This window comes from Mycena indigotica (assembly GCF_014461135.1).
Source record: "Mycena indigotica strain 171206Taipei chromosome Unknown Mind.scaff0014, whole genome shotgun sequence".
Lineage (NCBI taxonomy): Eukaryota > Fungi > Basidiomycota > Agaricomycetes > Agaricales > Mycenaceae > Mycena > Mycena indigotica.
In genome coordinates this window covers 945,005-956,498 of record NW_023503013.1, presented here as the reverse complement: position 1 = coordinate 956,498, position 11,494 = coordinate 945,005, and the positions used below count along the sequence as shown (strand labels likewise).

Genomic DNA, 11,494 nt, shown 5'->3' with positions numbered 1-11,494 from the left:
GCACCATCCCTGAGCATGACACATTGAACCCTGAGCGGTTATTAAACCCTGAGCGCGCTGCCCGCGCTTCCATTCCCTTCCCCGGCGCTCCATCCTAAAATAGTCGAGATGCCGTGTGGCCTGGGCTCGGCCACCGGTATCAATGGCACATCGTACCATCCTCATTCGACCTACCACTCCCGCCTCGCCCCAGTCTGATGCTTTGTCTTTCCCCTCATGGGTATCAACATCCCCGATGTGTCGCATGCGGAGCCGACCGATGCGCCGCCTGATATCATGGGCGGCGGGCATCATGGCATCACCGCCTGCCTGAGAATTCCCATGCCATCACCTAAACCTGTTCGCCGTGCCGATTATTCCCCGACCCTGACTCGGCGACGGGCACGAGGGTGACGTGATGCACGCGACTTGAGTGCCGTGAAACCATCAAATCGTCAACAAGGTCACGCAGCTCTCTTCTTGTCTTCACTCCACCTCCATCTCCCGCTGCTCGTCGTGCCCGTCGTCCATCCTAGGTATGTTGCTCTGCGTATCCCCGCGCGTTTTGCTCACTCGTCTCCTCCGTGTAGCCCCCCGTTCCCAATCGACTCAAACTGGGCTTTCGACAACGAACGCGAACTTGCTGGCCTCTCTGGTATGTACGCACTGTGCCTCTCGGTGCCTCCTTATGCTGACTTGTGCTTACACAGGACGTCCTCGGGCGTTGGGTCTGCCCATCCTCAACGTGGACTGCGAAGATGCCTCTCCTTGTATGTGACAAGACAAGACAAGACAAATGTGTGTTTGTGTGCTGCCTTGTTCTTTCGCTTACTCTTTCTGTAGTTTCCAACAGCTGGACCCCCCCTCTTCCGGTCCTGCTCAGGCTGCAAGGCACCGTTAACTTGGCGGCGCTACTTCTCCTCCTGAGCTGCTATTGGCTCGACAATGGGGCCGTCGTTGTCCCTCTGTTTTTGCTCTACTTCGATTCGTACAATTCTTGCCAGTGCGTTGTCTTTGCTGTTAGCATATATTATACTAATACTCCAACTCAGCCTTGGTCTTGTCATCACGGTCCATGACCAACCTCTGCTGGGATGCGGCCTTGAACTTGTTACTACTGGTCGATTTGAATTGTCGAACCTCTGCTCGGGCACATTGTAAGCTGTTTCTGTTGTTGGGACATGATGTAGTGCTGATGTCTTACTTAGCTTCTGTCGAGCGCAACCGCACGGAGGGGAACCTCTGCTCCAGCGTTGGTAGGTCGCCGCCGCCGTTGCTCAAATGCCATACTAATATAGATTCTCGGTGATTGTTATGGGGGCGTGGCTACATCGCGCGCAATGCTGCACGGAGGGGGAACCTATGCTCGCAGGCAAAATGGTGGTTCGTAAGTCATTGCCGCCGTCCCTTGTCGATGATCTCATGTTGATACCAAGCGTAGATTTGTCGTGGTCGTCATCGAGCGATGCCTAATAGAGGGGGAACCTCTGTTCGGACATGCATATCTTACTGTAAGTCTTTCTGCTGTTGGCATATGATGTAGTACTGATGACTGGCATAGCTGTCGGCAAGTGTAACTTCGCGTGGAGGAGGAACCTCTGCTCCGGCCCGGAATCCTTACTGGTACGTTACTGCCCTTGCCCCTGCATGGTGCTATATTGATCTCAACTTTAGATTCTTGGCCGTCGTCATTGCGGCGCTACTGACCCTTGTACAGAGGGGGAACCTCTGCTGGTACGCAGAATTTCGTTTCTGACATGATGTTGATGATGGTTTTAGATTTCTGTCCTCATGCGACCTTGTCCGCTGCTCATCCTTGAACGAAGCTATAGGAAAACTATGCTGGTATGTTCTCGTTTTTCTTGGCTGCGTTGCATGTGATTGATTTGATGTCCCAGCTCTTGAATGGCGGGGGAACCTCTGCTCGTACAAGGAAACTATGCTGATATGTTATGTGCTTCCTCCATTGCATCTGACTCTATCTAATGTCAGGTTTTTGACGCGATACATAGGCGAATTTGGTGTGCTTACGGCGCTTACGTAAGCACTTTTTTTTTTTTTTTTTTTGAACATTTTAGGGCCAAAAACTGTCAGGAACAGGGCCGGCCCGGGCCCACGTGACGGTCTCCTGCCAGTCTGACAAGTGTGGGAAAGATGGTTCAACCCCCATAGCTGGGTGGTTGGCAACCAGGCAGCGTAGATGGTGCCACTGCTGCAATAGAGAGCAGGGTAGGGACAACTCGGGGCGACTCGAGACGCCCCGCTGTCACGTTGTGTGACAGCGGTGTCACAGGATACGAGTAGTCGCCTAGAGTGTCCTACCCCTGCTGAAGGGAACGAGTCCATAGCCAAAGAGTGCTGCCTAGTAGAGTCGGTGCCCAAGACATAGGGCAAGGCATAGGCTGGGCCAGTTGAACAAGCCGTTCGGGCGGGGCGTGACGTAACGCGGTCACGCCCGACGGTTCGGGGGGTCGAGGGGAGTCGCCCCGCAACCCCTGTTGCGGGCCCGAGACCCCTGGAGCGCTTGAGAAGGGTTGCCAGTCCAAGGGGCGACATATCTCCTTTCCTGGAGTGACGAGTCGCTGTGGCTCCTAGACACCGCGTGACGGCGCGGTGTGACGCGTGACATGCGGGCCCGATCGGGCCCGCACCCTCCCATCGCCCCGTACCAGGGGAACCCAGAGCTTGAGGCCAGAGAGCAAGAAGAAGTGGCTAGGACAAGGGTGAACATAAGAGACAAGAGCCTGGGCTGTCCAGCCCAACCAAGGGCTCAGGTCAATGAGGCAAGCGAGCCTGGAGCGTCAGGGGTTGCCTGGACACCCCTTGCATGGGGATTCGTCGCAGCAACCCCGCTTGAAGGGACCAGGCTGGAGTAGGGTTCAAGGAAAGAGACTTCAATGCTAAACCTAAGGTACAGGAGTAATACTCTAGTCTTTATATACTGTGGGCGCTAGGGGCCGATCGGGCCCGCTGAGGGTCGATCAGAAGGGAGCAGGGGATGTCTCTGGTCGTCCCTGGTCGCTCCGCTAGGAGCCCAGGGACCATTCCTCTGGAAAGGAGCCATGCCAATGTCGACACTAAGGAGTGTTTGACAATGCAACAGTAAGGAGCTCCCTCCTGGACCCTGTGGTTGTCTAGGGCCGATTGGGCCCGCTGTCAAGGGCGTCCGGCGGCGCATCATGATCCCTGATGGCGGGTCATGATGGCTTGATGGCTGACTAAAGCGCGATCCGTGATTATGTCCCTTCTCTGGGATATTAGTGTTGTTGCTCATTGCTTTGAGCTTGTGAATTATGAGGGCTTGTCAAGCCCTAGGGCTCTAAGGGTGGTGAGGGTCCGATGGGCCGTATAGGGCCCGTTGGCCCGACCCGAACCCTGACATCACCCCCCACTAGGTGAAACTCGTCCCGAGTTTTATCGTCCGATTTCCGTATTCAATTCCGAATTGTTGAGAAAAAAATTTCGTCATTCGCATGTAGATGCCTTCTCGTCGAAGGGCTTAGTCGATTCCTCTCTCGCGTCCAGGCCCCAGTCGCGTCCTCCCAAAGGATGATCAGACATCCTGACGCTCTCCTGGGTCTCCCCCGTTCCCGTTCCTGGCCGGGCGGAGGTGGTCGTACACCCCATCCGGTCCAGGCGCTGCGCCTAACCTCCCAGCACTCCTCCCCATCGCCTGTTGCCCCAGGCGCGCCTTTTGCGAGGGATGATCGGACATCCAGACGCTTCTGAGTCTCCCCCATTTCTCCCGTTCCTAGCCGCAGAGGGGACGATCGGACATCCCTTGCGGGCCAGGCGCTACTCCTAACCTCCTAGCACTCCTCCCCTACGCCTTGTGTCGAAGTTGGGCTCGGCGACGGCTCGACGCCGTCGTTCTCGGTCACGTGCTTCCCACGTGTGCGTTCCTCCTACTGGGGCGCATGTTCCCTGTCGTCACGTGCTGCGTGCTACGGGCCCGCGATGGCCCGACACCAGCGCCCGGAGCGGACGGGCCGGGTCTTATCCGTGACATCGCCCCCTCCCTTGGAACGACTCATCTCGAGTCGGCGTGGCTTGGTCGCCCCGGTTTCTCGGGGTGTTTGGTTGTTCACATTTTCCGAACACTGGCTTCCAATTACATGCTGAGCATTGGCTGCGCGTTTTTAGACCTTTCGTAGCTTCTCCTGTTTGCGTAGTTTCAGCCCGGTCCGGTCCAGTGCGTCCGCGCATATGCAATGTTCAATCTCGTTGCCAGTCGAAGCCCAGAGGCGATGGGGTCGCTATGACGACACCTAGCCATCCCTCTGTCCAGCCTCCAATTTTGGGGTGTTATTGTCCCCGGTTTTTTGCTGCCAGTGTGCAGCCACCCCGTTCCAGGGGTCATCGTTGTTTTTTCATATATGCAGATTTGGCCCATCAGTTCGTCGGGGCCCGTCAGGCCGATTCGGGCCGATGTGGGCCGAATCGGGCCGATTCAGGTCATCGATCCCATCATCTTAGTCGTATGAGGGTTTGAACATCAATTCACACGGTTTTGGGTTTGTCTGGTTGAAGGCCAGCACCTTTGAACGAAATTTCCCACGGTTGGGAAAGGGGTGACGTTCGGGCGCACGGGACGGGTCTCTTGCTAGTGAAAAGAGCCTGGGTCTGCTTCTTCCCCCAGCGCTCCCAGAGTGGTTTTCCACTCTCCTTGGCTGCTATAGAGGTGGGGACGGACTCAACGTTTCCCGTGCCTCAAGCGCCGTTCACCGGAGTGGACGCCCCATGGCAGAAAGAAGTTGCAGCCCAGAAGTCGACATCTGGGGGAGCCGATATTCCTTACCTCGGCGCCAGGGTACGAGAATTCGAAGAAGAGGGTATAGGGAAAGAATTTGCCGAGTAGGGGCGAAAGAAACAAAGGTTTGTGTTCGGACCAACGGGTCATCGGGCCCGTAGATTGACAGGCCAGACTTCGAGTCGGGCCGCGCAAGGTCTCCTAAGAACGCACACCAAGAACAAAACAGACGGATTGTCGGGCCCGCGAGTATGGCGGCGGGGTAGATTTGAACCGAAAGGGCCCGTTAATTCGGTCCCTTGTCGTTGTCGGTGATCGAAGGTTCGAATCGGGTCGTTTCGTCTTGTCGTTAGGCGCAGAAGGTATGGAAGAACTCCTTAACCGGAGTGGACAAGTGGAGCAGGTTTTGACCTGTTCCCAGGAGTTTTAACACGAAGGGGCGGACTCCTCAACCCATAAGACGAATGGAGCAAAAGTTGTTGGCTCCCAGGAGTTTCAAGACGAAAGGGATAACTCCTCAACCCATTGGACGAAGTGCCGACACATAGAGTGGTCGTTCAGCACAGAAAGGATGCTCCAAGAACTTGAGCTTTCCAGAGAGCGCCCCACACTTGAAAGAAGGACAGTAAAGGAGGTTTAGCATTCTGTCAGGAACAGGGCCGGCCCGGGCCCACGTGACGGTCTCCTGCCAGTCTGACAAGTGTGGGAAAGATGGTTCAACCCCCATAGCTGGGTGGTTGGCAACCAGGCAGCGTAGATGGTGCCACTGCTGCAATAGAGAGCAGGGTAGGGACAACTCGGGGCGACTCGAGACGCCCCGCTGTCACGTTGTGTGACAGCGGTGTCACAGGATACGAGTAGTCGCCTAGAGTGTCCTACCCCTGCTGAAGGGAACGAGTCCATAGCCAAAGAGTGCTGCCTAGTAGAGTCGGTGCCCAAGACATAGGGCAAGGCATAGGCTGGGCCAGTTGAACAAGCCGTTCGGGCGGGGCGTGACGTAACGCGGTCACGCCCGACGGTTCGGGGGGTCGAGGGGAGTCGCCCCGCAACCCCTGTTGCGGGCCCGAGACCCCTGGAGCGCTTGAGAAGGGTTGCCAGTCCAAGGGGCGACATATCTCCTTTCCTGGAGTGACGAGTCGCTGTGGCTCCTAGACACCGCGTGACGGCGCGGTGTGACGCGTGACATGCGGGCCCGATCGGGCCCGCACCCTCCCATCGCCCCGTACCAGGGGAACCCAGAGCTTGAGGCCAGAGAGCAAGAAGAAGTGGCTAGGACAAGGGTGAACATAAGAGACAAGAGCCTGGGCTGTCCAGCCCAACCAAGGGCTCAGGTCAATGAGGCAAGCGAGCCTGGAGCGTCAGGGGTTGCCTGGACACCCCTTGCATGGGGATTCGTCGCAGCAACCCCGCTTGAAGGGACCAGGCCGGAGTAGGGTTCAAGGAAAGAGACTTCAATGCTAAACCTAAGGTACAGGAGTAATACTCTAGTCTTTATATACTGTGGGCGCTAGGGGCCGATCGGGCCCGCTGAGGGTCGATCAGAAGGGAGCAGGGGATGTCTCTGGTCGTCCCTGGTCGCTCCGCTAGGAGCCCAGGGACCATTCCTCTGGAAAGGAGCCATGCCAATGTCGACACTAAGGAGTGTTTGACAATGCAACAGTAAGGAGCTCCCTCCTGGACCCTGTGGTTGTCTAGGGCCGATTGGGCCCGCTGTCAAGGGCGTCCGGCGGCGCATCATGATCCCTGATGGCGGGTCATGATGGCTTGATGGCTGACTAAAGCGCGATCCGTGATTATGTCCCTTCTCTGGGATATTAGTGTTGTTGCTCATTGCTTTGAGCTTGTGAATTATGAGGGCTTGTCAAGCCCTAGGGCTCTAAGGGTGGTGAGGGTCCGATGGGCCGTATAGGGCCCCGTTGGCCCGACCCGAACCCTGACAAAAACTAACTATTTTTCCCAGATTTTTGCCGCCGGAGGCCAATGAAGCTGCCTGGACTGTCAGCCACTTTCCCCCTGCACCGTGCTCTGCTACTGTGGGCTAGCCGCTTCTCGATCACCTGTCGGCTGGACCCGGCACCGCCATCGGCATTGTTCGGCTGATGCGATCATCAGATTTTGATGGTATTCTGGGGAGCATTCCGGCGGTGTTTTTGCGCAATCTGAGGCTCATTTTCTTGTGGGTCTTTGCTGCCAGAGGCATGAATAACGGGTGGCCTAGCAGCGCTGCGCTGCCCGTTGGCTCGATAGGTCATCATGGTGTTCGGCTGGTAAGCCCCTGATCCCCGCCCAGACTTTGACACAGGAAGCTGTGCCGTACTCGGATCACTCTACTCATCAGATTTTGATGGTATTTTGCCGTGCGTTCGAGGCCCTCTTTTTTGCAATTCAAAGCTCAATTTTTCACAGGTTTGGGCCGCCGGAGGCCTACGTTCCCGCCCCCGCTGTCAACCACCTCGGCACAGCTGTAACCAACCGGGCCAGCCCCATCTTACTTCTCCTGCGCTGTCCGAGCCACCCCGGCATTCCGTTCCATCACCATGTCCGCCTTGCCCGCTCTCGGCATTCCTTCCCTGTCGTTCAAACCCGACTTCTCCCTTGCGAGTCAGCTATCATGCTGCGCTACCCGTCTTACGCGAACGTTGGGTCCCGGCCTGGCCTCACTCGCTACTTGCGCCGACCTCCTCCGCGCGATCGTCTAACTGTTGCCGCCCTACCGCTTTTCGCGCTCTTTACTGTCATTACGGACGTCTCGGCCCCAATTTGATGGTATTTCTGAGGTACATTTTGCGCCATTTTGACGCAATTCAAGACTCATTTTTTCGTAGGTCCGAGCCGCCGGAGGCCAAGGTGCTGCCCTGACTAGCAACGCTGCCGGGACAGTGTTGGCCACTGTTGCGCAGTTATCGGCGGGATGGAGTTGGGCATTGGATTGGGAGCTGACGCGGCGCGAGACGGATAACTGGCTGGGGCGGCATCAGACGCGTCGCGACGCGTGGTATATTAGCATGTCTGGTAGACTTGGTGAAATATATGACTTTTTACACCACTCTATGCATACCCGGAAAGCCCGAGAGATGACTTTGCCTAAGAAAGCCACCAGACATGTCCAAAACAGTCCCCAAAGTCCAAATTTTCGCCCCCAGTGAATTTATCTCGTGACTTTGTTGAGGTCCGTGCGCGAGCCAGCGAGGTATATTAGAGGGGTCCCTCGCTCGCGCGACTTGGCGAGCGAGCGCGACTTAGCGTTGGAGCGAGGCGTGCAAGGGGGGGTATGGTCTGACATGTGAATATATTACATACTTGCCCGCGTGGGCCGAGCGAGCGCTTGATGCGGCGGCGGATGAGGAGAATGCGGCCGGTGATGAGCAGCGTGAGGAGCACGTTGAGCGCAATAGAGAGTGACCAGTAGGCAGTGCCGAATTGGACGGAGCGTGCTGCCCAGAAGGAGTCGGCGAGTTGAAAAGAGGCGACGATGAGCGCAAGGGAGGACACTGAGGAGAAAGTAAGTGTGAATGCAAACCAGAACAGTTGGCTGACCTATCGAGCCCAGAAGCATCAGCGCTGGGAAGACAGCGTATGTGTAGTTGGATCCCCAGATGAGCCAGAAGCGCCACAGCTACCGTTTTTTAGCCCCAGCAACGAAAATCAAGATTGACCAACCACCAAACCGTCTGCGAGCCAGCTCAGCACGACATACGCGATAACCCCCATCATATTCACCCCCGAGGCAAACGAACTAACTTCGAAGCCGCTCGGGCCGCCCGGCGCTGCGCGGTCATCGATAAACGCCTCCTCGTTGATCTTGGTAGCGCTCCCAAAGCCGATTGTTGCCAGCGTGAAGATGCCGCATGCGCAGAGGACGAGGCCCCACGGCATTCTGGTGCGCGGGAGACTGAGGAACGAGTACAGGGTTTGCCATGTCAGGATGACAAGAATGCCTGGATATTTATTCGGTAAGACGAGCTGAGGCGATATTCAGAAACTGACCGTAGCTTACAGCTCCCAGCGCGTACCCATCCAGGAAGGACTTCTCGACAAGAGCGTTGGAGGCATCGCCTGCCGGCGCATACGAATTCGTGGCGTTGTCCATTAGAGAAAGTGGGGGCCTTGTCAGTGGCCATCCCCCTCGCCTATATGTGTGCCTGTACCTCCCCGGCGCCCCGCGTTTGCTCATGCTCAAGCTCAGCGACGCCCTGATGGAAAGTGGCCCTCGCGACAAATTGCCACATTTGCGCGCGCGTCGTGGGTCGTTTCCAGTCGTTGCCCACACCTTATTCGACGGGCCGCGCAATGTCCGCTGGCAAAGCCTGTATCCAAACAACGGGCTGGGAAGAGCTGGGCTGGAAAGGGATGCCCTTTGTCTGGAATACCACCTTTCCCGGCCCCGCTGCCGGTTGCGCAAACGGAAATGAACATGAAGAACCCGCATGCGCGGCATTGGCCACCGCTCCTAAGCGATGTCACTTCGTCAACCTTTGCCATGAAGGTTGTTGAGCAGGAACTTCGCACGGCCGAATGTCCATGCGCAAAGACGACGATCCTGTCGGGAACGCCCTTTGTGGCGTTAAAACTTTTTCAATACGAAGGCATTTGGACATTCGGCGAGGCATAGTCAATAATATGTGGGCCGCCGCGTGCACGTGCAAGGCCCGGGCTGCAACTGCAAGCAGGACGACAGCATGGACTGCCGCACTAGCAGCTCCTAGGCACATAAATTCAACAGTACTGCTCGGGCCGGCCCCCGCAACGCATCTTGGGATCATCGGCAACTCGGCCCTGGCCCGATGCCGATCCTCCGGTTCAAGTTGGTGTTTGTTTGTTTGTAATACGGTAATACTGCCTCAGTGTTGAATTTAAAAGTTAGGGTCTTTGCAAATGCATCAATGAATGAATGCACCGCCCATCCGAATTCAGCACCGCCGCGCCGTTCCCCTTTCTTGCCCCTCAGAATCCTTTAAAGGTCAGCGAAGATCAATCAATGTTCACATAAGTATGGCCGCTCCCTACGCCCACACCCTCCTTCCGACATCCGACCCCGATCTCGACCTCGAGAAAGCGTCGTCCGACGAGGCTCTCCCACCGTACGGACAACCTGAGACCCGACCATGCCAAGCCCGCGCCGCCATCGCCAATAATATCTGCAAAATCCTCCTCGCCGTTTTCCCCGCCCTTTGTCTCTTCTACCTGCTCGTCTGTCCACCCGCACCAGCCCCGTCACTCCTTGCGCCGTCCGCCAAGGCCTTCGCACAAGCAATCATTTCCGTTATCATCGTGCTCTACCTTTGCTCTCCTGCGCTGGAGCTCCGGGCCGGCACGCCGGTCGCCGAGCACGCAACGCAGTACGCACTGCTTTGGGTGCGCCTCGTGCTCCCTGCAGTCGCAATTTTCCTCGATCCCACGGAGGCCGACACCGAGCGCATCATGTGGGTATTCGCTGTCGTCGAGATCGTTTGTGGTGCGTCCGCGTTTACTTACACTTGCCGCTTCCCGAGCTGATCCGATGATGCAGCCAGTGTGAGCAATGCAATCAGCAGTCCCAAACTGCCCGCCGCGGCGTCAACCGATGTCGAGGCGGCTAGTCCCAGCACGCCCCAGTCCCAGCCGCGGCCCGGAGCAGTCGCCATCATATCCTGCTCTGTATTTCTCGGCTTCCTGTACTACATGCTATTCTCCCTAGTCAGGGACATCCATGCGTCGGGGGGCGTTCCGGTACACGGAGACCCCGCGACTGTGGATGGGGCAGTGTCATCCGCCGTGATTGAGGGGTTGAAATCGGTGTCCACAGCCGCGGTGACGGCGATAGTGCCGATGCCCTCATAGAATGACCTCTTTTCAGGTTATCTTCTCTTTGTTACTCTTATATCAAGCAGATATTGTAGGAATGTGTGTGTGCATGTTTGGTATGGGCTTTGGTAATTCATTTGCTCCATACTGCCAAATTTGGATGGACTGCTATTAAAATTGCATGTGGGCTACATTTGGTAAATAAGTATGACCGTTAAATGTGGTGACTATAGCGACCAGCAAGTGACCAGTCTTGATCAGGATAGAATCACTGGACAATTTCTTCAATTATTCTCTGTAACAAGTTAGATAAAAATTTAATTTTTTTTAAATAGATGTTTTCTGAGTGAAAATTTAAACTTTGTCTGGCAACTTCTGCTTGAAAAATACCAGAAAGGAAGAAGGTTTTTAACCTAATAATTACTAAGAGAAATGGCAAACTATATATAGACAAAAAACTAGAACAAGAAAGTTTTTGCATATGGGTTTTGCCAAGAAAAGCTTAGTAAAAAGAAATTAGCCAGAAAAAATTCAAGGTATTTTTCAACCTGTTTGGCTGTGAAATATTTCAATTTTTCCTTTTTTTGTTTTGACTCACCAAAATTATTGTACAAATTATCAGTTTTTTTCCCCAATTTTTTATAAACAGAAACTTTTCTTCTAAGAAAACTTGTAGTTTTTGATTAACCTTTTTCCAAGTAAAAGTAAGAGGAAAAACCTTTTAATTTTCTAGGGAAAAAATCGGAGTTTTGATTTATAAAAAACATCCAGAAAAAAACTGAACTGATTAAGAATTTGGAACATTTAACTGGCAATATACTTTGAATTTCTTTTCCAATTTTTTCTTGGCAAACCCTGTTAAGGTTTGAGCCCACAGTCTTCCTCAGGCTATCTGATCATGATTTATAATGATCAGTAAGCAGTAAGAATATTGCAGATTATTCTAATATATTCCATTGTGGTATATAAAGTAAAGCACTG

At 54.8% G+C, this 11,494-nt stretch overlaps 2 protein-coding genes across 2 annotated transcripts; one reads left to right on the top strand and one right to left on the bottom strand.

Moving 5' to 3' along the window:
- Positions 1–7,629: 7,629 nt before the first annotated feature.
- On the bottom strand, positions 7,630–8,852 carry MIND_01311900 (uncharacterized protein; the record flags this gene model as incomplete). The annotated part of the gene is made up of 5 exons (XM_037369574.1): positions 8,717–8,852; positions 8,390–8,667; positions 8,267–8,345; positions 8,030–8,220; positions 7,630–7,692 (listed from the first exon to the last, which is right to left on the bottom strand). The coding sequence occupies exons 1-5, from the start codon at positions 8,817–8,819 to the stop codon at positions 7,630–7,632; spliced, it is 714 nt and encodes a 237-aa protein (XP_037214072.1). The 5' UTR covers positions 8,820–8,852.
- An 869-nt stretch (positions 8,853–9,721) lies between these two features.
- Positions 9,722–10,549, top strand: MIND_01311800 (uncharacterized protein; the record flags this gene model as incomplete). The annotated part of the gene is made up of 2 exons (XM_037369573.1): positions 9,722–10,184; positions 10,239–10,549. 2 exons carry the CDS (start codon positions 9,722–9,724, stop codon positions 10,547–10,549), a joined length of 774 nt encoding a protein of 257 aa, XP_037214071.1.
- Positions 10,550–11,494: the final 945 nt, after the last annotated feature.